The sequence below is a fragment of the Anomaloglossus baeobatrachus genome, chromosome 5 (assembly GCF_048569485.1).
Source record: "Anomaloglossus baeobatrachus isolate aAnoBae1 chromosome 5, aAnoBae1.hap1, whole genome shotgun sequence".
Lineage (NCBI taxonomy): Eukaryota > Metazoa > Chordata > Amphibia > Anura > Aromobatidae > Anomaloglossus > Anomaloglossus baeobatrachus.
The window spans coordinates 420,916,111-420,937,904 of NC_134357.1; the positions used below are offsets into that span (position 1 = coordinate 420,916,111).

At 46.0% G+C, this 21,794-nt stretch overlaps 1 protein-coding gene across 2 annotated transcripts in view; it reads right to left on the reverse strand.

Moving 5' to 3' along the window:
- Nucleotides 1-7,327: 7,327 nt before the first annotated feature.
- The window catches only part of ASIC2 (acid sensing ion channel subunit 2), a 1,244,893-nt gene continuing 1,230,426 nt past the window's right edge, over nt 7,328-21,794 (reverse strand). For both annotated transcript variants that reach the window (XM_075350302.1, XM_075350301.1), the window contains exons 9-10: nt 8,741-8,809; nt 7,328-8,143 (exon numbers count right to left, since the gene is read on the reverse strand). In XM_075350302.1, the coding sequence (XP_075206417.1) occupies nt 8,042-8,143; nt 8,741-8,809 (171 nt within the window). In that variant the 3' untranslated portion in view covers nt 7,328-8,041. The remainder of the gene's footprint in view (nt 8,144-8,740; nt 8,810-21,794) is intronic.

Genomic DNA, 21,794 nt, shown 5'->3' on the forward strand with positions numbered 1-21,794 from the left:
GGATCAACAGAACCAGAGAGCTCCACTCCAGTCCATAGTAACCAAGCAACCACTCGAGCTAGTCGCATTAGACCACGTCAAGTTGTCACCAAGCCGGTCCGGCTATGTCTATGCCTTAACCATCGTGGACCATTACTCACGCTTCTTAGTGGTGGTACCCGTGAAAGACCTTACAGCTAGAACAGCAGCTAAAGCATTCCAGACGTACTTTTGCAGACCCCATGGTTACCCAGAACAAGTCCTTGCAGATCAAGGTCCAGCTTTCGAATCACAGATCTTCCAAGAATTCTGCAACATGTATGGCTGTAAAAAGATCCGCACAACAGCATACCATCCCCAAACAAATGGCTTATGCGAGAAGATGAACCATATTGTGATTGACCTGTTGAAGACCTTACCAGAGTCAGAAAGAAATCAATGGCCAGAGAAATTGCCAGACCTAGTGGACTTGTACAATCATGTCCCGGTGAGTTCTACAAACTGCACCCCCGCTTACCTCATGCGTGCAAGGCCCGGTAAACTGCCAATTGATTTAGATATGGGAATTCTGAAGCCAGATGCGGAACTTCAAGAATCCAATTGGGATACCCTACGTCAGCAGCAGTATCGCCAAGTACAAGAGTGCGTAGAGAAAAGTCTCCAACAAGCTAGGGGAAGACAGGAGAGAACCTTCAACCAGCATGCTCTAGCAACCCCATTGCAACCTGGTGACCAAGTTCTCAAGAGGAAACGGCGCACAAACAAATTGGATAATCAGTGGGAAACCACCCCATATACAGTCTTACCGTCCAGTATGGATAATCCCAAAGTGTGTCTCATCAGTAAGGATGAAGGAAGGACATCAGCTGTCGTGTCAAGAGATCAACTCAAACCGTGTCCTGAAACCCTGAAGACACCAGAAGTCACCTTACCCATACAGGTACAACCTGTCAAGAAGGAAGAAGATGTATTCCATACAGTCTTAGGAGATTTCCCAAAAACATGGCCAAATTACTATGGAGCAGTAGTAGTCCCAATGATCGCCTTCCCTCAAGTGGTGGAACCAACATCAGAACCCATACCACAAGAAGTCCCAAGACATGAAGAACTGGAAGTCGAAACCGTAGAGGAAGAACAGATTCCTGGTCCCAGTGGGCTTGCCAGTCCTACAGTCAGTACCCCATCCTCACAAGTACCAGAAACACCAAATAGGTACACTTCCACCCACACCATTATGCTAAGTACACCCAGTACAGCAACAGTACGCAGATCACAGCGTAGTACTCAGGGTCAGATACCAGCAAGATATAAAGACTAATGTGGAATTGCATATAAAATGTACATATGTTATAATGTTTATATGAAAAACCGTAACAGTTTAGTGTACAGAAAAGGTGAGAGAAGAGTGGTGTAAGGTGGCAGCACGGAGAGTTACAACTTGATCACATTGTTGGTGGCCCGAGGGCCGTGAGGCCTACTGCACTTATGACCAGAGTAGAGACACCTTTAAGAAGTGTTTGTTGATTGAAATGTTTATTTAATTGCAACGTTAAGACCAAAAGCCCAGTACCTACAGAGACTATACTGTATGAACACTTATATATTTATGAACATTTTGGACTCTTTTTGAGCTTTAAGGTTTTTGTATTTTTTCCTTTTGAGACTCTGTATATATATAATTGTTGTGATAACTTGTTTGTTTGTTTCACAGTCCCGGAGTACTGTTCTTCACTAAGGGGGAATGTGGCACCCCAGGGTTGCCACAGTAACAACACAAAGGGTTAACTCCCCACACACAACACCAAGACCTCCTGGCCAGAAGGGGGAGACCAAGCTGCTTCCCTGTACATTCTGCTGGGGGGAGGAAATGGTCAGGAGTAGTTTCAGTTTGGAAGTTCAGTGCAGAGCACTGAGGAGACAGGATCTGCAGGTTGGAAGCTGGCTTTAGCTCACCTCAGGATCCACTGACCAATTCCAGGCCTAGCTGAGGGTCTGAGGAAAGCAGAAAGCGTACACATAGGAACATTCCTGGGAGGCAGAGCATTGCTGAGATTATCCCAGTGGAGCACACAGAACGGATGCTGGATCCGAGACTGCAAGTTACATACTGCATAGTTACCACCAGAGAAGTGAAGATTCCAGATCTTTCACCTGTACCACAGACACAAGCAACAAACGCAGAGTTCAGGAACATACAAGTAAGGACTCGAGTTGCCTGTCAGGTCGGTACCTAGGAGCAGAGCAGAGCAGAGCCAGCTGCATAGTTCACACCGCAGCAGGGCCACAGACACACAGTGCAGGCAAGGAAGCCAAAACGGCCCGGCTGGGTGGGAGAAACCCTGAACCCCTCACAGATTCCGTGGACAGTACTCTGCTGAATACCATCATCAGTAAAGGACAAAGAAACTGCAAAACCGTGAGTCTGCCTGTTTATTGTGCTCGTGTCCTGCACTCCCCCCATAGACTAACACACTGCCCCGGGGAAAAGGCTCTACCCGTGGGGAGCCGTCCCATCTCAAGCTGCCTTCCATCACCCCGGAGGTTCTGCAGCAGCGGTGGTCATCTCTGATCACATTCCACGGGTGGCGTCACGAACATAACCCCCCTTTTTATTGTGGAACCAGGGAGCACAGACCGGGTCACGACACCGTGATCCCCTTTCCAGAAGCGACCCCTTGGCCCGGTTCTGGGTATCCCCTTAACCCCTGGCGACACAGAAGCACCACCACCAGTGTCACCAGCCGCCCGAGCAGTAACACTCACAGGCCACAATTAGCCTACTTTGCAAACATATTAGTAGCAAGGAAACAGAGGGCATTATGGAATATATGACACATCACTCATCACAGTCACAGAAGGATGTTGTTACCTCTGACAGCAATACTGTCAGTTTGTGTCAGTATTCTGCACAGAACGGTCTGCCTTATCATAAATGAGTAAGAGGAATAATTTTTGGACTTTTTTTTAATTTAATATACTGTATATACTCGAGTATAATCCAACCCGAGTATAAGCCGAGGCCCCTTATTTTACCACAAAAAACTGGGAAAACTTATTGACTTGAGTATAAGCCTAGGGTGGGAATTGCAGCAGCTACTGGTAAATCTCAAAAATAAAAATAGATTCCAATAACATGTAAAATGCCCCATCCTTGTGCCCCATCCTGTAGTAATGTGCCCATTCTTGTGCCCTATCCTGTAGAATTGTGCCCATACTGTAGCAATGTGCCCCATCCTGTAGTAATGTGCCCATCCTTGTGCCCCATCCTGTAGTAATGTGCCCATTTTGTAGTTATGTGCCCATCCTTGTACCCATCCTGTTGTAATGTGTCCACCCTGTAGTTATTTGCCCATCTTTGTGCCCCATCCTGTAGTAATGTGCCCATCCTGTAGTAATGTGCCCATCCTGTAGTTATGTGGACATCTTTATGCCTCATCCTGTACTAATGTGCCCCACCCTTGTCCCCCCTTTTGCAGTAATGTGCCCATCCTTGCGCCCCATCCTGTAGTAATGTGCCCTATCCTTGTGCCCTGTAGTAATATGCCCATCCCTTAGTAATGTCCACTTCTTGTCCCCTATTGTGCCATTGTTCACATACACAAAAAAAATATTCTCACCTGCTTCTTGCAGACTGCACATAGACCCCTCGATGATCTTGTCCACTGCATGGTGCCGCCGCTGCTGACATTGCTTTACTTCAGTTGAATGCTTTGCCGTGGTGGTGCTGTAAGGCATTCAACTGCAGTAAAGTGATGACAACAGAAAGCAGTGGCAGCCCCGTGCAACGGACACAATCATCGAGGAGTGCTTCTTGCTGATCGCAGGGACAGAGACCCCTCCAAAGCATTCAACTGAAGTAGAGCGATGCCAGCAGCGGTGGACCCGTGCACCAGACAAGATCATGGAGAGGTCTATGTGCGGTCTTCAAGAAGCAGATAAGAGGACACTGCTGTTAGGTAGTTTATTAACCCTTCAGCTGCTTTTCAGAAATTAATGCAAAGTGGCAGGACTAGAAAGAAAACTGTTATTTTTACCACCTACCTGTTGTTAACTTCTGAACAGGTCACAGTAGCCAGCAGACACTAAAGCTGGTGTCACACATAACGACGACGACAACGACGTCGCTGCTACGTCACCATTTTCTGTGACGTTGCAGCGACGTCCCGTCGCTGTCGCTGTGTGTGACATCCAGCAACGACCTGGCCCCTGCTGTGAGGTCGCCGGTCGTTGCTGAATGTCCAGCTTCATTTTTTGGTCGTCACTCTCCCGCTGTGACACACACATCGCTGTGTGTGACAGCGAGAGAGCGACGAAATGAAGCGATCAGGAGCCGGCACTGGCAGCTGCGGTAAGCTGTAACCAGCGTAAACATCGGGTAACCAAGGGAAGACCTTTCCCTGGTTACCCGATGTTTACGCTGGTTACCAGCCTCCGCTCTTGCTGCCAGTGCCGGCTCCTGCACTGTGACATGTGGCTGCAGTACGCATCGGGTAATTAACCCGATGTATACTGTAGCAAGGAGAGCAAGGAGCCAGCGCTAAGCAGTGCGCGAGGCTCCCTGCTCTCTGCACTGTGACATGTAGCTGCAGCACACATCGGGTTAATTAACCCGATGTGTGCTGCAGGAGAGCAAGGAGCCAGCGCTAAGCGCGGCTCCCTGCTCTCTGAACTGTGACATGTAGCTGCAGCACACATCGGGTTAATTAACCCGATGTGTGCTGCAGGAGAGCAAGGAGCCAGCGCTAAGCGCGGCTCCCTGCTCTCTGAACTGTGACATGTAGCTGCAGCACACATCGGGTTAATTAACCCGATGTGTGCTGCAGGAGAGCAAGGAGCCAGCGCTAAGCGCGGCTCCCTGCTCTCTGAACATGTAGCACAGCGACCTTATGATCGCTGCTTCTGCTGTGTTTGACAGCTAAGCAGCGATCATAACAGCGACTTACAAGGTCGCTGTTACGTCACCGAAAATGGTGACGTAACAGCGACGTCGTTGTCGCTGTCGTTTAGTGTGACACCAGCTTTAGGCCCTCATTTGGCCAAGAATTGTCATGGAAACTATCAGGACTGCACAATCATGAGCTCAAGTTACCATAGGATTAAAGAGGGGCCCTACACTCTGTTAACCATCTAGATGCCATAGTCACTATTTACAGCAACATCTAAAGGGTTAAATGGCCATGTTCGGTGTCATTACCAATTATGACTGATTCCAAAGGATGTCATCTATGGTGTACAGCTGCTGCATTTTCAATCGACGGGGTATGCTATTTACTAATGTCTCAGGTGAGTTTTAAGTCATATTGGTGGTCACTAAGAGGTTAGGGTATTAAATGATCACTGTAGTTTTAAATGACTTGACCTCATTTGATAGATGATGTGATAAATACCTGCAACTCCCTTCATTTAAAAATTATATTTTTTACCTTGCAAAAATAACACTGAAGCCATAGAAATATTGAGATTGATTACAGGAAATTGAGCAAATGCTTATTTTCTTCTTCTCTTATTGTCTGACAAACATACAATCATGGGCAATGCATGCTAGAAAGTGAGAGAAAGGGAGTTTCAGCACCTATTGTTCTGATAAACAAAACGGCTCACTCAAAAAGAATTAAAGGGCTATCAGCAGGTTTTTGCTACCTCGTCTGAGAGCAGCATGTAAGTAGGCAAAGAAAATTTGCATCCAACGATGTATCACTTAGATTACTAGGTTCAGCAGTTCTGACACAATCAGAATTTTTAGATTTAGCCATCTAGCAGAGCTAAGAAAGCTTCCACGCCCACACCAGTCTCTAAATTAAGATTGAGCATTGAAGGTGAGGTTTAAATCAGGAGATGGGGTGTGCTGGACTGTAAAGGCTGCTTTGCACGCTGCAATATCATTACCAATATCGCTAGCGTGCGTACCCGCCCCCGTGAGTTGTGCGTCACGGGCAAATAGCTGCCCGTGGCGCACAACATCGCTCAGACCCATCACACTACTTACCTGCCTAGCAACGTCACTGTGACTGGCGAACCGCCTCCTTTCTAAGGGGGCGGTTCATTCGGAATCACAGCGACGTCACTAAGCGGCCGCCCAATAGAAGCGGAGGGGGCGGATATGAGCGGGACAAACATCCCGCCCACCTCCTTCCTTCCTCATTGCGGGAGGTACGTTGTGGTTCCTCGTTCCTGCGGTGTCACACATAGCAATGTGTTCTACCGCAGGAACGACGAACAACCTGCGTCCTGCCACAGCAACGATATTTGGGAACTGGACAGCGTGTCAACGATCAACGATAAGGTGATTATTTTTGATCGTTAGCGGTCGCTCGTACATGTCACACGCAACGACGTCGCTAACGAGAACGGATGTGCTTCCGTGACCCCAACGACATCGCGTTAGCGATGTCGTTGCGTGTAAAGCGGCCTTTAGACTGTCATGCATGTGAGATTGTAGTCCGAACAATGACAAATCTGCTGCTTAAACAAACATTTCAAGAAAACAACAGATTGAACGTTGACAAAACAGGAATCCCTGTATTCTATGTTTAAAGGGAAGCTGTCACCGGAAGTACATAATACTTACCTAACGGTTGGTGCGGAGCAGACTAGTCGGATGGGCGTCTCCGTTCTCCAGGTCCCTCGCCCCCTCTTTTGGCCATCTTTGTCCTCCTTCTGAAGCTAGTGTGGATGATGTGTCCTACATCATTTACACTAGCTGACATTGAGGTCCTGCGCAGGTGCCCTTTGATCTGCCCTGAACAGTGCAGATTAAAGAGCGTCTGCGCAGGACCTCAATGTTGGCTGGTGTAGATGACGTAGAACACGTCATGCACACTAGCTTCAGAAGGAGGATAAAGATGGTCTGTGCGCACGATCAGAACATCCCCAGACTTCCGGTCATGCACACTACACCAGTTTGAAGCCGGGATGTGTACACCCCGCTTTATAGTGTGCATGACTGGAACTCTGGGACTTCTGATCATGTGCAGTGAGCCAAAATCCAGTGTTGGGTACGGTGACAGCAGAGGTGAGCGCGACCATGCCTCTGACGCTGCACATTCATTAGCATATTAGCACGCCCACAGGGGCGGGCTAACATACTAAGGGTACCGACTAGCCAAGGGAAGTAACACCCTTGTGACTAGTCACTGGCCTCATTAGCATATGATAAAAGATATTACTTTTTCTAAAGATATCTTTATCTATGTTACTAGATACAGGGATGGTTAGGCAGGGATTAGCAATATGCACCCAGAACTGCTCGTGGTTCTGGGTACCTATTGTATCTGACAGGTTCCCTTTAATATTTGTAGGATGGTCAGTTTGGTGCACAATAGGCAATTACATCTTCTAGTCAGAATAATACTGTATTGTTGCTTCTTGACCAATTTTATTTACGGTAATTATACATTTTTTTTGTTTTCACATATTTGTAGCATAATTTATGACAGGAATTAACATGTCTCTTATTGTAGGTAGCCAGATGTCTTACTGATGGGGATAATAAAGAATTTCTAGCAGATCTGTTATCACTGAAGCATCTGAATAGATACAAGAATAGGTCAGTATGATTTACAAGAAAGCTTCCTAATAAACAAATGTTATTATCCAGTTCAGTGGAAAAACAGCACTAAGTAATCCTGACTGATTGGGAGTTTGTACCTCTCAGATTTTAGAGGCTGGCGGCAGCCATTTTATTTACCAAACCAAAGCCCAATCCCTGTCACCTCAAAGATAAAAAAACTTCATCGTTTTTTTTGCCATTGTATGAATTTTTATTTTCTCATTTTGTTTTTGTTATATATAAAAACCCCTTGTTGTACCCGCTTAGCACACGGAGCTGTACGTAGCGCAATGTGTGTGCGTTGTGTGTCTGTGAGGGTGTCTCCTCACAATACATGAGGATCAGTGCCATATACACTGCAGGCATGCAGGGCTGTGTACAGTTGGCAGTATACAGATTTTACTCAGTCCAGTCCCCTCTTCTTTCTCCCAGGGTCCATGGCGGTATCCGTCTCCACACACCATGCTGTGTCCACTATAATTTTGGCACAAAATAAAGAGTGTTTTCAAGGCGTCAGCAGGCAATTTCTTCCAGCGTCCCCAGCGTGGCCTGCAGTGGCACCGTCACAGTGTGGCTAATGGTTTCTGAATGGTTTGGCATGTTGTCACACGTACTCTGGAGGAAAAGCAAACACAGATTGAGACATGAGATTCACGGCAGGGTTTGATAAACGCATGAAACTATGAGCCTATATTCACTTAGAGATCTATCTGTCCGGTCTCCTGCATTTTAGAAATATATGCCCCATTGCTTCTGTTTCCTCTGTCAAAGAGCCACCGGCAGATTTCTCTGACTGTTACTTACCTCAAGGAAAAATAAAAGGAATAGCAGTCTGAAATCCATCAAGATGGCTCCTTCTCTCTCCCGACATCATTTGTTGGAGGAGAGTCTGAAGGCCCGTGTACACATTGCACAGTCTGTAGTGGTGGCAAAACCATTGATGTACCCAAAGGCCCAAGAGATAATGGGGCCTACTTGCACTTCTAAAGCAGATGGAACTGTGCCTTATGATGAGCTATTGGACTACAAAGGACCCATATATTGTTCTTCTAGCTTTGTCTGCTCCCGAGTCTGTCAACTAATACCAAAGGAATCTGAGCGTCTGTTCAACATTAATCTAATGTGTATGGTGCCATTTAGGAGATTTGTTGAGCACTCTTCACCGTCCTCATGTTTGGACCACAATATGTAGTCTACAAAGAAGAAACTCACCAGATCCTCTGTGTGTCTTCCTTCCTCGTTGTCTCTGCCCAAGAGATCTAGCAGTTTCTCCTTTATCAGCTGAGAAACAAAAGAAAGGTCAACATTAAAAAAAAGGCTGTAAGAAATGTTATGGCTGCATATATTAACCTATCACAAGGTCCTTCACAGGAATATGTTTGTCATCACTGATCTCCAAGGGTTTATATCCTTTGTTTGATTACTTACACTTAAGGTCCAGTCACACTAAGCAACTTACCAGCGATCCCAACAACGGATCACTGGTAAGTTGCTAGGAGGTTGCTGGTGAGATGTCACACTGCGACGCTCCAGCGATCCCACCAGCAACCTGACCTGGCAGGGATCGCTGGAGCGTCGCTACACAAGTTGCTGGTGAGCTCACCAGCAACCAGTGACAAGCCCCCAGCGCCGCGTGGAAGATGCTGCGCTTGGTAACTAAGGTAAATATCGGGTAACCAACCCGATATTTACCTTGGTTACCACCGCACGGAGCTACACGTGCAGAGAGCAGGGAGCAGCGCACACTGAGCGCTGGCTCCTTGCTCTCCTAGTTACAGCACACATCGGGTTAATTACCCGATGTGTGCTGCAGCTACATGTGCACAGAGCAGGGAGCAGCGCACAATGCTTAGCGCTGGCTCCTTGCTCTCCTAGTTACAGCACACATCGGGTTAATTACCCGATGTGTGCTGCAGCTACATGTGCACAGAGCAGGGAGCAGCGCACAATGCTTAGCGCTGGCTCCTTGCTCTCCTAGTTACAGCACACATCGGGTTAATTAACCCGATGTGTGCTGCAGCTAAATGTGCACAGAGCAGGGAGCAGCGCACAATGCTTAGCGCTGGCTCCTTGCTCTCCTAGTTACAGCACACATCGGGTTAATTAACCCGATGTGTGCTGCAGCTACATGTGCACAGAGCAGGAGCCGGCACTGACAGTGAGAGCGGAGGAGGCTGGTAACAAAGGTAAATATCGGGTAACCAAGGACAGGGCTTCTTGGTTACCCGATGTTTACATTGGTTACCAGCCTCCGCAGAAGCCGGCTCCTGCTGCCTGCACATTTAGTTGTTGCTGTCTCGCTGTCACACACAGCGATCTGTGCTTCACAGCGGGACAGCAACAACTAAAAAATGGCCCAGGACATTCAGCAACAACCAACGACCTCACAGCAGGGGCCAGGTTGTTGCTGGATGTCACACACAGCAACATCGCTAGCAACGTCACAAAAGTTGTTTGTTAGCAGCGATGTTGCTAGCGATGTTGCTTAGTGTGACGGGGCCTTTAAAGTCTTCACCCGCTAGACAATCTAATACCCACGATACAGCATGCTCTGCTATTTCTATAACTCTTTTATGCTTTACTGGACAGAATAACACAATATGCAGAGCCACCTCAATTTAATATTTTCCTGGGTGCAATCAGGGGACTTTCTTTATGCCAATACTATCAAGTATACCTATACCATAAATGTTGCAAGTGGGGAAAACCACTTTAAGCAATGATGCCATGTATATAACTTAGATTATGGACCCCACATTGTCTCCTTCCATATGTTTGCAATAGTTGTCCAATTAAATGGGGCAAAGGCAAATACTCAAGAAAAAAAAAGCATTGCTCACCAGCTGAAGCCCTTACAGTGCCGATGGGGGCATTGACTGTAATGGTGCAGACGGAGTCACCGTGTGCTCTGTCTTGCACCATTTTCAGGAGTATACCCTTTCTGGACGTGGACAGCTAGACGTGGCAGACTACATCTGGGCATCTGCCTCCAGTAAGCGTATACTCCTGAAAATGGTGCACGATGGTCCCGTCGGCACATGCGTCCAGAACCCGTTTTGCGGGGGTACAGATGGAAGCCCTGAGAATAGAGGTCAGAACGCTATGTGAAAAGGGCCTTAGAGTGGTAAATCATTTCATATAGGACCCTCCATAGTACCTGATGGGATGGCTTTTACGCTTTTTTTGACCAAAATAGTGTCAACTAACCTTATGTTATATTCTTGTATAATTACTATTTACTTACTTACTGCAGGGTATTGGCTCGTTGTTTTAATCCTAAGATTTCTCTTTCCTATGGCGGTAGCAGTTACGCTTTTATCAGTGAGTTATGAATCTATGACTTACTCAGCACAGAATTAAGAGCCTTTACCCTGAGGCCTGAAGCAAGCATGCAGAAAAGTGGTTGAGCGCCTTGAATTGTTACGTTCTACAAGAAAATGCTGAATCTCATTTTATAAGGATTATGGACATTAATGGCAAATGAAAAGGGAATTACTGTTTAAGTTTCCGCAGATGGCAAATTTAAATGATACAATTTCTCTTCTTAAAGGAGTCAGGGGTAATAAGTGCCCTTAATGCTTATAGTGAATCTCCATCTTTCATTGGTATGTTGTTTTTAGGTCCAATATTCATTAATTTATAAGTATTTCTTTGTAATGGTCCAAAACTCCCTGTATAGAAATAGCACTAAATGAGAAAATATAGGTTGCCATCAGTCACTGCACAGAGAAACTGAGGTCACATGTCCAATACTGGCGGACACAGAAAGAAAAGGGCCACTATGCAAAAAAACAGTATATGGGACCAATAACTCATCATAATGGACAATTCTGCCTACTTTGGAGGTGGAAATAGGTCCCTTTACCTCTTGGGCACCAAAATGGACCTCCTTACCTCTCAGGCCCCTGGTTGCACCAATGTTATATTGTTTTATCAGCAGGAGATTATCACTAGAGGACTAGTAAACCTGCTGCCATCTAGTCCTCAATATTCATGAGCTCTGTAAAACTCCGCTTCACCGCTGATTGGTAGCTTTCTGCCTATGCACAGTGCATACAGAAAGCTGCCAATTAGTGCTGTGTGTGGGGTTATACAGAGTTCAGCATTCAGAGAACTGGTAGATCTGCGGCAGACAGAACAGAAAATAGTGATAGTGAATTATAGCAAGAAACAAGTAAGGCTATGTGCGCACTGAGCATTTTGCGAGTTTTTCGGGTCCATTTTTGTGCGTTTTTGGGCTCAAAAATGCATGACTTTGCTTCCCCAGAAAAGTCTATGACTTTTCATTTTTGCTGTCTGCACACAACTTTTTTTTTTTAGCTACGTTTTTGAGCTAAAAAAATGGACATGTCAATTCTTTCCTGCATTTTACTGCGTTTTTCACCCATGCAATGCATTGGAAAAACGCAGCAAAACGCAGTGATCAAAAACACAGCAAAATGCAGCCAAAAACGCACCGAAACGCGGTAAAAATACATGCGTTTTTTACCGATGCGTTTTTGCCACAGGTGCGTTTTTTTGCGGACATAGCCTAAGTGATACATCACCTACATCATGCTGCTTTAATATGGGGGTATCAAAAACCTGGTGACACATTCTCTTTAAACATATGTGCTGTTGAATGACTGTAGGCCCTAAAGAGTTTTCTTTTTTTTTTTGCATTTGTGCCTTTTTGTTTAGTTTTTGGTATTTTGTTCCTTTTTTTGTTTGCACCAAAAACATTTTCCCATTTGTGCCTTTTTTATGTTTATTTTATATGTGTTCACTTGCCCTTTTTTCAGTTTGCTACTGTGTGTTGATATCAGGGTTTCTAAATGTTTTCCAAATCATCATTTGCAGCAATTTGAAAAGTGGCGAAATTAGTCACAAACGTACTCTACTTCTACCCGCCCCGCAGAGTGATTTTATGCACATCAGAAATGTTTTACCAATCTTTTAAACATTGTGAAAAAAAACTTACAAATGTTTTCTCTAAAAAGTAGAAAAAATAGGTGAAGACAGAAAAAGTGACCTTTTTTGACTGCACAAAATTAATAAACTGTGTGCGTTATTTTGAGGAATTTGGCGCAAACGACAAGTGAATACCAGAAGATAAAAAAGTGATTTAATAAAAATGATGAATCGGGCCATAAATCAATATGTAATATAGACGTATGCCTACCTCAATTTTTTAGTAGGAGTTAGAAAAAGAAAATGTTGAGACGGAATGCAAAAATCTACTAATAAATGCCCATTTTGATGAAAATTGACCGCTATTAAAAGGAATCTGTCAGCAAGTTTTTTCTACTTATCTGTAGGCAAGAAGATTCTGAAGCCAAAGATGTATCAGTTAAGCCTGCTTTACGTTACGATTCTGCATACGATATCGTATGCGATCGCAAACGCCTCCATCGTATCTGCGGCACGTTCAATTTGTTGAATGTGCTGCACAGACGATTCTCCCCCGTCACATGTACTTACCCGTCCATACGACCACTATGTGGGCGGCGAACATTCACTTCCTGGAGTGGGAGGGACGTTTGGCGTCACAGCGACGTCACGCGGCAGCCAGCCAATAGAAGCGGAGGGGCGGAGATGAGCAGGATGTAAACATCCCGCCCACCTTCTTCCTTCCGCCTTGCTGGCCGGGAGCTGTTCATCGTTCCCGGGGTGTCACACACTGCGATGTGCGCTACCCCGGGTACAATGAACAATCTGACGTTCAATTCATGAGGAATGAACGATGTGCGTGCGTTGAACATTTTACCATTCATTCGCAATCGCACGAAGCTGTTACACACTACAATGTACCTTACGATGCCGGATGTGCGTCACTTACGACGTGACCCCGCCGACGCATTGGAAGATATAGTGTAGTGTGTAAAGCTGGCTTTAGATTATTGTCTGCAGCCTTTCTGAAACAATCAGAATTTTTAGCTTTAGGGCTGGTTCACACTAAGCAACAGCGACAACGAGGTCGCTGTTACGTCACCATTTTCTGTGACGTAACAGCGACCTTGTAAGTCGCTGTTATGATCGCTGCTTAGCTGTCAAACACAGCAGCCGAAGCAGCGATCATAACCGCGAGAGCAGGGAGCCGCGCACACTGCTTAGCGCTGGCTCCTTGCTCTCCTAGCTACAGTACACATCGGGTTAATTAACCCGATGTGTACTGCAGCTACATGTGCACAGAGCAGGGAGCCGCGCACACTGCTTAGCGCTGGCTCCCTGCTCTCCTAGCTACAGTACACATCGGGTTAATTACCTGATGTGTACTGCAGCTACATGTGCAGAGAGCCGGAGCCGGCAGCACAGGCAGCGTGAGAGCTGCGGAGGCTGGTAACTAAGGTAAATATCGGGTAACCACCTTGGTTACCCGATGTTTATCTTGGTTACAGCTTACCGCAGCTGCCAGATGCCGGCTCCTGCTCCCTGCTCGCTTCATTTCGTCGCTCTCTCGCTGTCACACACAGCAATCTGTGTGTCACAGCGGGAGAGCGCCTTTGAAGAAAACGAACCAGGGCTGTGTGTAACGAGCAGCGATCTCGCAGCAGGGGCCAGATCGCTGCTCAGTGTCACACACAGCGAGATCGCTAATGAGGTCACTGCTGCGTCACCAAAACCGTGCCGTAGCAGCGATTTCGGTAGCGATCTCGCTATGTGTGAAGCACCCCTTAGTCATGGAGCAGAGTCCAGAGGGACTTTCCCACCCACAACAGTCTCTCTATATAGATTGTACATTGACAATTAAGTGTCAGTCACAGCAGGAAGAATGTAGGACTTCTTTGCATGTGAGTTTCTAGTCCTGTAATGATAAGGGTCCTGCTGCTTATACAAACAGCAAATAAACAAAAGATTAAACTGTGACAAAACAGGCATTGTACCTGATTTTTCTGTGTTAACCTTTGCAGCATTCTGGCTTCAACTTAGGCTATGTCCGCACTTTGCGTCGTCCTAGTTGCAGTTCTAAACGCACATTTTTGCCTTAATTGATTTAGCCAAAGTTGCCTTTTTCAGAAATTTAGCGCTAAAAACGCATGCGTATTTACCGCGTTTTAGATGCGTATTTAGCGCTCTTTACATGCTTTTTCCCTTGCGTTTTGACAGATGCGTTTTGAACATCAAAACACAGCTAAATAAAGTTTAAACAGTCAAACAGAATGAAAAAAGAGAAAAAAAAGGAAAACTTATATATTTTGAATTAATAAAGAAAATAGTTATATTTTATGAAATTATATCGGTTTTATAATATTTATTGCTAAAATAGCAATAAAATAATAATTTTCTTTAATTTCATTGTCGGACTATGTGTGTGTGTGTAAAGGGACATATTATTCCCTTATTTTAATGTCAGAAAAGCATGCATTTTTGAAGTTAAAAACGCACTCTTTCTGCAGCTAAAAAGCAGGTAAAACGCTGGAATTTTGATGTTTGTTGCTTTTTGGTACTTCTCATTGACTTCAGTGTTAGCAAAACGCTGCAGAAATGGTAAAAACAATTGACATGTTGCTTCTTTGAACGCATGTTTTTTTCCACAAATTAAGCAAATTAAACGCAGCGTTTGGAAACGCAAAGTGTGGACAGGAAATCTTCATTTTCCATAGACTATCATGGAAAATCAAAACACATGCCTTTTGGCATGAAAACGCTGCTGCTCAAAACGCTGCTGAACACAGGTGAAAACGCAAAGTGCGGTCATACCCTTACATACCAAAAACCTGCTGACAGATTTCCTTTAACAAATCATAGCGAAAATAGGTAATCAATCTAAGGCTATGTCCCAGGCAGCTTTTGTGCTGCATTTTTTTTTCTCTACAGTGATAATCTGCTCCATTGGCAGTAAAAAAAAATGCTGCATTCAAACCTTCTAATAAAGTTAGCTTTATTCCCTAAAAACACTTTCAAAATTTGTTAAAAACAGCATTGCATTTTTTTCAGTGTTTTTATACTTTTTCAATCTTTCTATGGGTGAAAAAATGGCAAAAATGCTATAATAACTGACATACTGCAGATTAAAAAAAAACTGCAGTTCTTAAAGGGGTTATCCGGCTTATTTTGCCTTTTATTGTCATTTCACTATTGGGCTACATAGGGGCATGTAAGTAGATAGCAACTACCTACCTGCCCTGCTGTCAGCCCTTCTCCCCCAGCTCAGAGTTCCTGCCGTGATTTTGCTGCTTCCTGTGATGTCACGTCGACAGGGGAAGGACCTTATTGACAGGCAACAAAGTAAACTTCATGTTGCCGCCCTGCTGTACAGTGCGTGGAGTCCCTCCCCGATTCCCCACACTCTCCTGTAGTGCAATGGTCTCAAAGACTCTGCCTGTAGGCCACATGCGGCTCCTGATGCTGCTTGCGGTGCGCATGCCCGCAGACACCTTGCTAATCGCTGCCTGTGCTGGGGCCGCTCAGTAAACGCCTTATATCAGAGGAAAAATTTCCGGGCGCTGCACAAGGATGAGCTCTGTATATAGCTTCTCCAGTGATCAGTCGCCGACCAATCAAAGGTCAGCAGCTGATCATTGGAGAAGCTGTATACAGAGCTCGTCCCAGTGCAGTGCCAGGGAATCTATCCTCTGATATAAAGCCCTGTCAGCTGCAGCCCCTGATGCTGCTTGTGGCGTGCAAGCCCGCAGCCCCCTTGCTGATTGCTGCCTGTGCTGGGGCCGCACAGTCAGCGCTTTATATGAGAGGACAGATTCCCGGGCGCTGCGCAGATGTGAGCTCTGTATACAGCTACTGCAATGACAGCCGCCAGCCAATCAGAGGCAGCAGCTAATCACTGTACAGTAGAAGCTATATACAGAGCTTATCCCTGCGCAGCGCCTGGGAATCTGTCCTCTGATATAAAGCGCTGTCAGCGGCGGCCCCTGCATCGGCAGCGTTCAAGAAGCAGGAAACAGACCACCGAGGGAACGAGGATAGGTGAGAAGAATTGTCTTTGTTTGTTTTTTGCATGTGTGAAGAATAGCACAATAGGAGACACTACTAGTGGATGAAACATTGCTACAAGAAGAGGACCAGGAAAGGGGACATTACTACAAGAAGAGGACCAGGAAAGGGGACATTACTACAAGAAAAGGACCAGGAAAGGGGACATTACTACAAGAAAAGGACCAGGAAAGGGGACATTACTATAAGAAGAGGACCAGGAAAGGGGACATTACTATAAGAAGAGGACCAGGAAAGGGGACATTACTATTAGAAGGAGACCAGGAAAGGGGACATTACTATTAGAAGAGGACCAGGAAAGGGGACATTACTATTAGAAGAGGACCAGGAAAGGAGACATTACTATAGAATGAGCAGGATGGGCACAATACTATAGGATGGGCACAAGGATAGGGCACATTACTATAGGATGGGCACAATACTACAGGATGGGTACAAGAATGGGACACATTACTATATGATGGGCGCAATACTACAGGATGAGTACAAGAATGGGACACATTACTATAGGATGGGCGCAATACTACAGGATGGGCACAGGGACGGGGCACATTACTACATTATATGTGCGGTGGATATGATGTGAGGTGATTGCGCTGTCACAGATGAGAGGTAGTATCACTGCTCTGTATTTCCAATGCTGGAGCGATCAGTACTGAGCAGAATACTGACAGCCAATGAGTGTGCATAGGGCGGGGCTGGTCACTGAGGACGGTTGGTGCCAGCTCTGACTGTGAGGTTTGGCATAGGAAGATGTCATGTTTGGTTGAGCTGCATGTAAATAAACTGCAGAGAATAAAGGGATAATTCAAAAGGAGCAAAAGTTAGAAAAGAAAAAAAAATAATGAAGGAATGTTTTAGATGACAATACAGCACAGATTAGCTTAAAAGTTTTTTTGGAGTCTATGTCAGACAACTCTTTTAAGTTCAGTCAGGAAAAATAAAACATGCATATGCATTAGAATTAGATTTTAATTTGCATTAAAAAAAAAAAAAAACCTCACTGGAAAAATGCAATTTGTGAACGTTGCATAAAGGCTGCTTTACACGCTGCGATATCGTGACCGATATCGCTAGCGTGCGTACCCGCCCCCATCGGTTGTGCGACACGGGCAAATCGCTGCCCGTGGCGCACAACATCGCGCGGACCCGTCACACTACTTACCTGCTTAGCGACGTCGCTGTGACCAGCGACCCACCTCCTTTCTAAGGGGGGGCGGTTCGTTCAGCGTCACAGCGACGTCACAGCAGCGTCACCGAACTGACACCCAATAGAAGCGGAGGGGCGGAGATGAGCGGGACGTAACATCCCGCTCACCTCCTTCCTTCCTCATTGTGGGCAGCCGCAGGTAAGGTGAGGTTCCTCGTTCCTGCGGTGTCACACATAGCGATGTGTGCTGCCACAGGAACTACTTCGTACATCGAGCAGCAGCGATATTCGAGAATAGGGGGGCATGTCACCGATGAGCAATTTGATCATTTTTGCGACGATTCAAAATCGCTCATAGGTGTCACACGCAAAGACATCGCTAAAGCGGCCGGATGTGCATCACAAATACCGTGACCTCAACGAGATCGCTTGAGCGATGTTGCAGCGTGTAAAGCGGCCTTAAAACCTGTGTCCTATGCAGGCGAACTTCGTCACGCTTTTCTCTCACTGATTTCTTCAGTTTGCTAATATAGCAGGGTCATTTCACAGAAGTAGGTTCTGCAACTCCCAACGCTGGAACCAACGATTTTCCCTGCATTGCATTCTCCCTGAGCCAATTCCACATGTAACGACTATAATTATTGCATTTCTCTACAATAATATAAGGCACAGCAATGGTTGTGCTTTGTTCTTCAGAGCCAGGACCTCTGAAGTGAAGTATTTAGGAGTTTGGTTTTCTGACTGCTTTAATATATAGAAACATTGTCGCCAGGCAATAGGAAAAAACAAGTGTTAACAAACTTTCAGCCAAACAAAGGTCCCTCTTCATTTAAAGGGAATTTGTCACCAGGTTTTTGCTACCTCATCTAAGAGCAGCATAATGTAGAGACAGAGACCCTGATTCCAGCGATGTGTCACTTACTGAGCTGTTTGCTGTCATTTTAATAAAATCAATGCTTTCTCTGCTGCAGATTTAGCAGTTATACAGAGCTCATGAATATGCTGGACTACCTGGCAGCAGAGCTAGTAGTTTATTTTTACCACATGTATTTAAAATCTATTAGATAACGTTGAATGTATTACACCATTTGCCAGCTTTAAAAAATGACTGGAAAAATAGATAGGGTTTTTCTAGACGGGGGTGCCGCTTTCTGACAAAATTACCTTACCATTGTCACGATTCCTTTGCTCAGTGCGTGTAGGCTGCAATGAGTGACTGTTTGCTGTACTATGGAATCAGAGCTAAGCTCGTCATTGAGTTGAGTGACAGCTCAGTTGTCCGATTTGATACTGGGAGGTGCCGGGGTTCTTGAGTTGTTCCCTGTTATCTGCGATTGCCCAGCTACTTACTTGAGCAGTCAATACTAGAACACTGCCAGTCAAAGTATTCTGCTCAGTGGTGCTAGTTTATCTGCACTTTGTGTTCTGGTCTATTGCTGCCAGACCTTGGACCTTTTCTGACCTTCTGTTTGTGTGACGACCTGGCTGAGCCAGGTAGTCACAGATAGGGCCCCGCACTACACCGTTCCCTAACAGGTGACAGCAGCCAAACATATAAAACCCTAGTCACCTCCCTCAGAGCTTGATGGACACACCAGTGGGCGGAACCAGGCGGTTGGAAGACGCCCACCGAGGAGTCTCAGACAGCCTGGGGTGGGAAAGTTGAGTAGTCTAGTTCAGAAAGTCAAGTCTAGAGGTCAAGTGGAGAGGTGTGTGGGCTGGAGCTGTGTGCAGCTCCAGCAGAGGAGAGACCCCAAAACTGAACCGGTGCCAGGGTAGGAGCTCTGGTATTACTGGCTAGGAGGAAGACGGCGGTCCCCGTCTGCAGGAGCCGGGAAGACGGCTCGGTGGAACCGTGGTGGATCGGGACAGGGTAGTGGCCCGCCGGTACCAACCCGGGAACTGACTCGGAAATCGGAGCACAAAGGGGCTACTCAGACCCTGAAGCTAGGTCCAGATGCTTCTGGGGGCTAGCTAATTCACTGATTGCGGCCAGGACTGTCCCACCCAAAGTCCCGACTAAAGACAACAGCCCAACGAGGGGGATAGAATGCCACCGCCACGGCTCAGAGATCCCACGGGCCAGCGTCTGCGGGCAAAAAGGCTCCTCAGTAGAGATGAGCGAACCGGTCGCGGTTCGGCTCGAGCTTGGTTCGCCGAACAGAGGCCCCGTTCGAGTTCGGTTCGGCGAACCGGTTCGGCAAACCACTCGAACCCCATAGGAAACAATGGGAGGCGATCACAAACACATTATAAATGTACACATACAGTTAATAAACATTGCCAGAACACTTACCGGTGCCCGCAATCCGTCCTGCACAATGTTTCCCACCGCTTTTCCATCGGTAATCGCTGCGTCTTCCCGGTAACCAGCAGTGATGCACGACCTATCGTGACGTCAAAATAGCCATGTGACCAGTCACGTGTCTATTATCTCATTGGCTACAGACTGGTCACATGTCTAGATGTCATGTCCTGGTCCTAGGTCCTGTCATTGCATCTCTCCAGTACGTGGTGATCGTTTGTGTATCTCCATGTACTGACAAGATGCTCTGGCACACGGACGACTCCCCATTCCTGCATGGGGCGCTCTTTACAGAGTCAGCCCACATGCAAGGACTGGCTGTCGCAGCCGGTGAATAGCGGCACCGTGGCAACCCGGCTGTGAAGTCACCGCTAACAGCCGGCAGCCTGTGGTCACTCTCACTGAGTGATTTCTGTACGGAGCACAGAGTCTTCCCCCATGCAGTGAAGCCTGATGTAGCAGAGCTGCATGGGCTGAAGGAGAAAGAAGACAGAAGACCATGGATCGTGGAGGGGTGAGAGGGAGTAATACACATGGAGTCTCTAATGTGTCTGTGTATTTATTTCTATTAAAGTATTTTTTCTCTGTGTGGTGTCTTTTTTTAACCCTTTATTGGAGATTCTTAATGGCCTAGTAAAACAAAGCTAGTATTAACCCATTATTACCCAGCAAGCCACCCAGCCTCAGGACTGCTGGAAGAGTTGGATACAGTGCCAGATGATAGCGCTTCTATGAGAGCGCCATTTTCTGGGGCGGCTGCGGACTGCAATTCGCAGCAGAGGCACCCAGAAACCTCGGGCTAACCTGTGCTGCAGATTCCAATCCCCAGCTGCCTAGTTGTACCCGGCTGGACACAAAAATGGGGCAAAGCTCACGTCGTTTTTTTTTTTAATTATTTCATGAAATTCATGAAATAATTAAAAAAAAGGGCTTCCCTATATGTTTAGTTCCCAGCCGAGTACAAATAGGCAGCTGGGGGTTGGGGTCAGCACGTACCTGCCTGCTGTACCTGGTTAACATACAAAAATATGGCAAAGCTCACGTCATTTTTTTTTTAGTTTTTTGGGAAAAAAAATAAAAAATGCTTCCCTGGATTTTCCATTGCTAGTGAAGGTAACACCAAGCAGTGGCGGTTAGCAGCCAGTAGCTGCTTGGATTACCCTTATCTAGCAATACATAAAATGCAGCGGGAGCCCATATATATATTTTTTTATTATTCATTTAAATAACTAAACAAAAATGGGCTTCCCTGTATTTTGATTGCCTGACATCACAGTGCTGTAAAAATAAATCATTAAAAAAAATGACGTAGAGCTCCGCGGTATTTTTGATTCTCAGCGCAGATAAAGCAGACAGCCACGGGTTGCCATCCCCATCTGCCTGGCGTTACCTTGGCTGGCAATCAAAATACAGGGAAGCCCATTCATTTTTTTTAATTAAAAAAAGTTAAAAAAAAAAAAATGATGTGGGGTCCCTCCATTTTTGATAGCCAGCTAGAGTAAAGCAGACTGCTGTAGCCTGAAAACCACAGCTGGCAGCTTTACTGTGGTTGGGGATCCAATGTGGAGGTCATCCCAGGCTATTTTTTATAATTATCTTATAATTATTTTAGAAATAATAACAATTACAAAAATAGTAGGGTCCCCCCCAAATTGGATCACCAGCCAAGGTAAAGCGGACAGTTGTGGTCTGGTATTCTCAGGGTGTGAAGGTCCATAGTTATTGGCACTTCACAGCCTAAAATAGCAGGCCGCAGGCGCCCCAGAAGTGGCGCATCCACTAGATGCGCCAATCCTGGCACTTCACCCCAGCTCATCCCGTGCCCTGGTGCGGTGGCAAACAGGGTAATAAATGGAGTTAATACTAGCTGTAAGGTCATC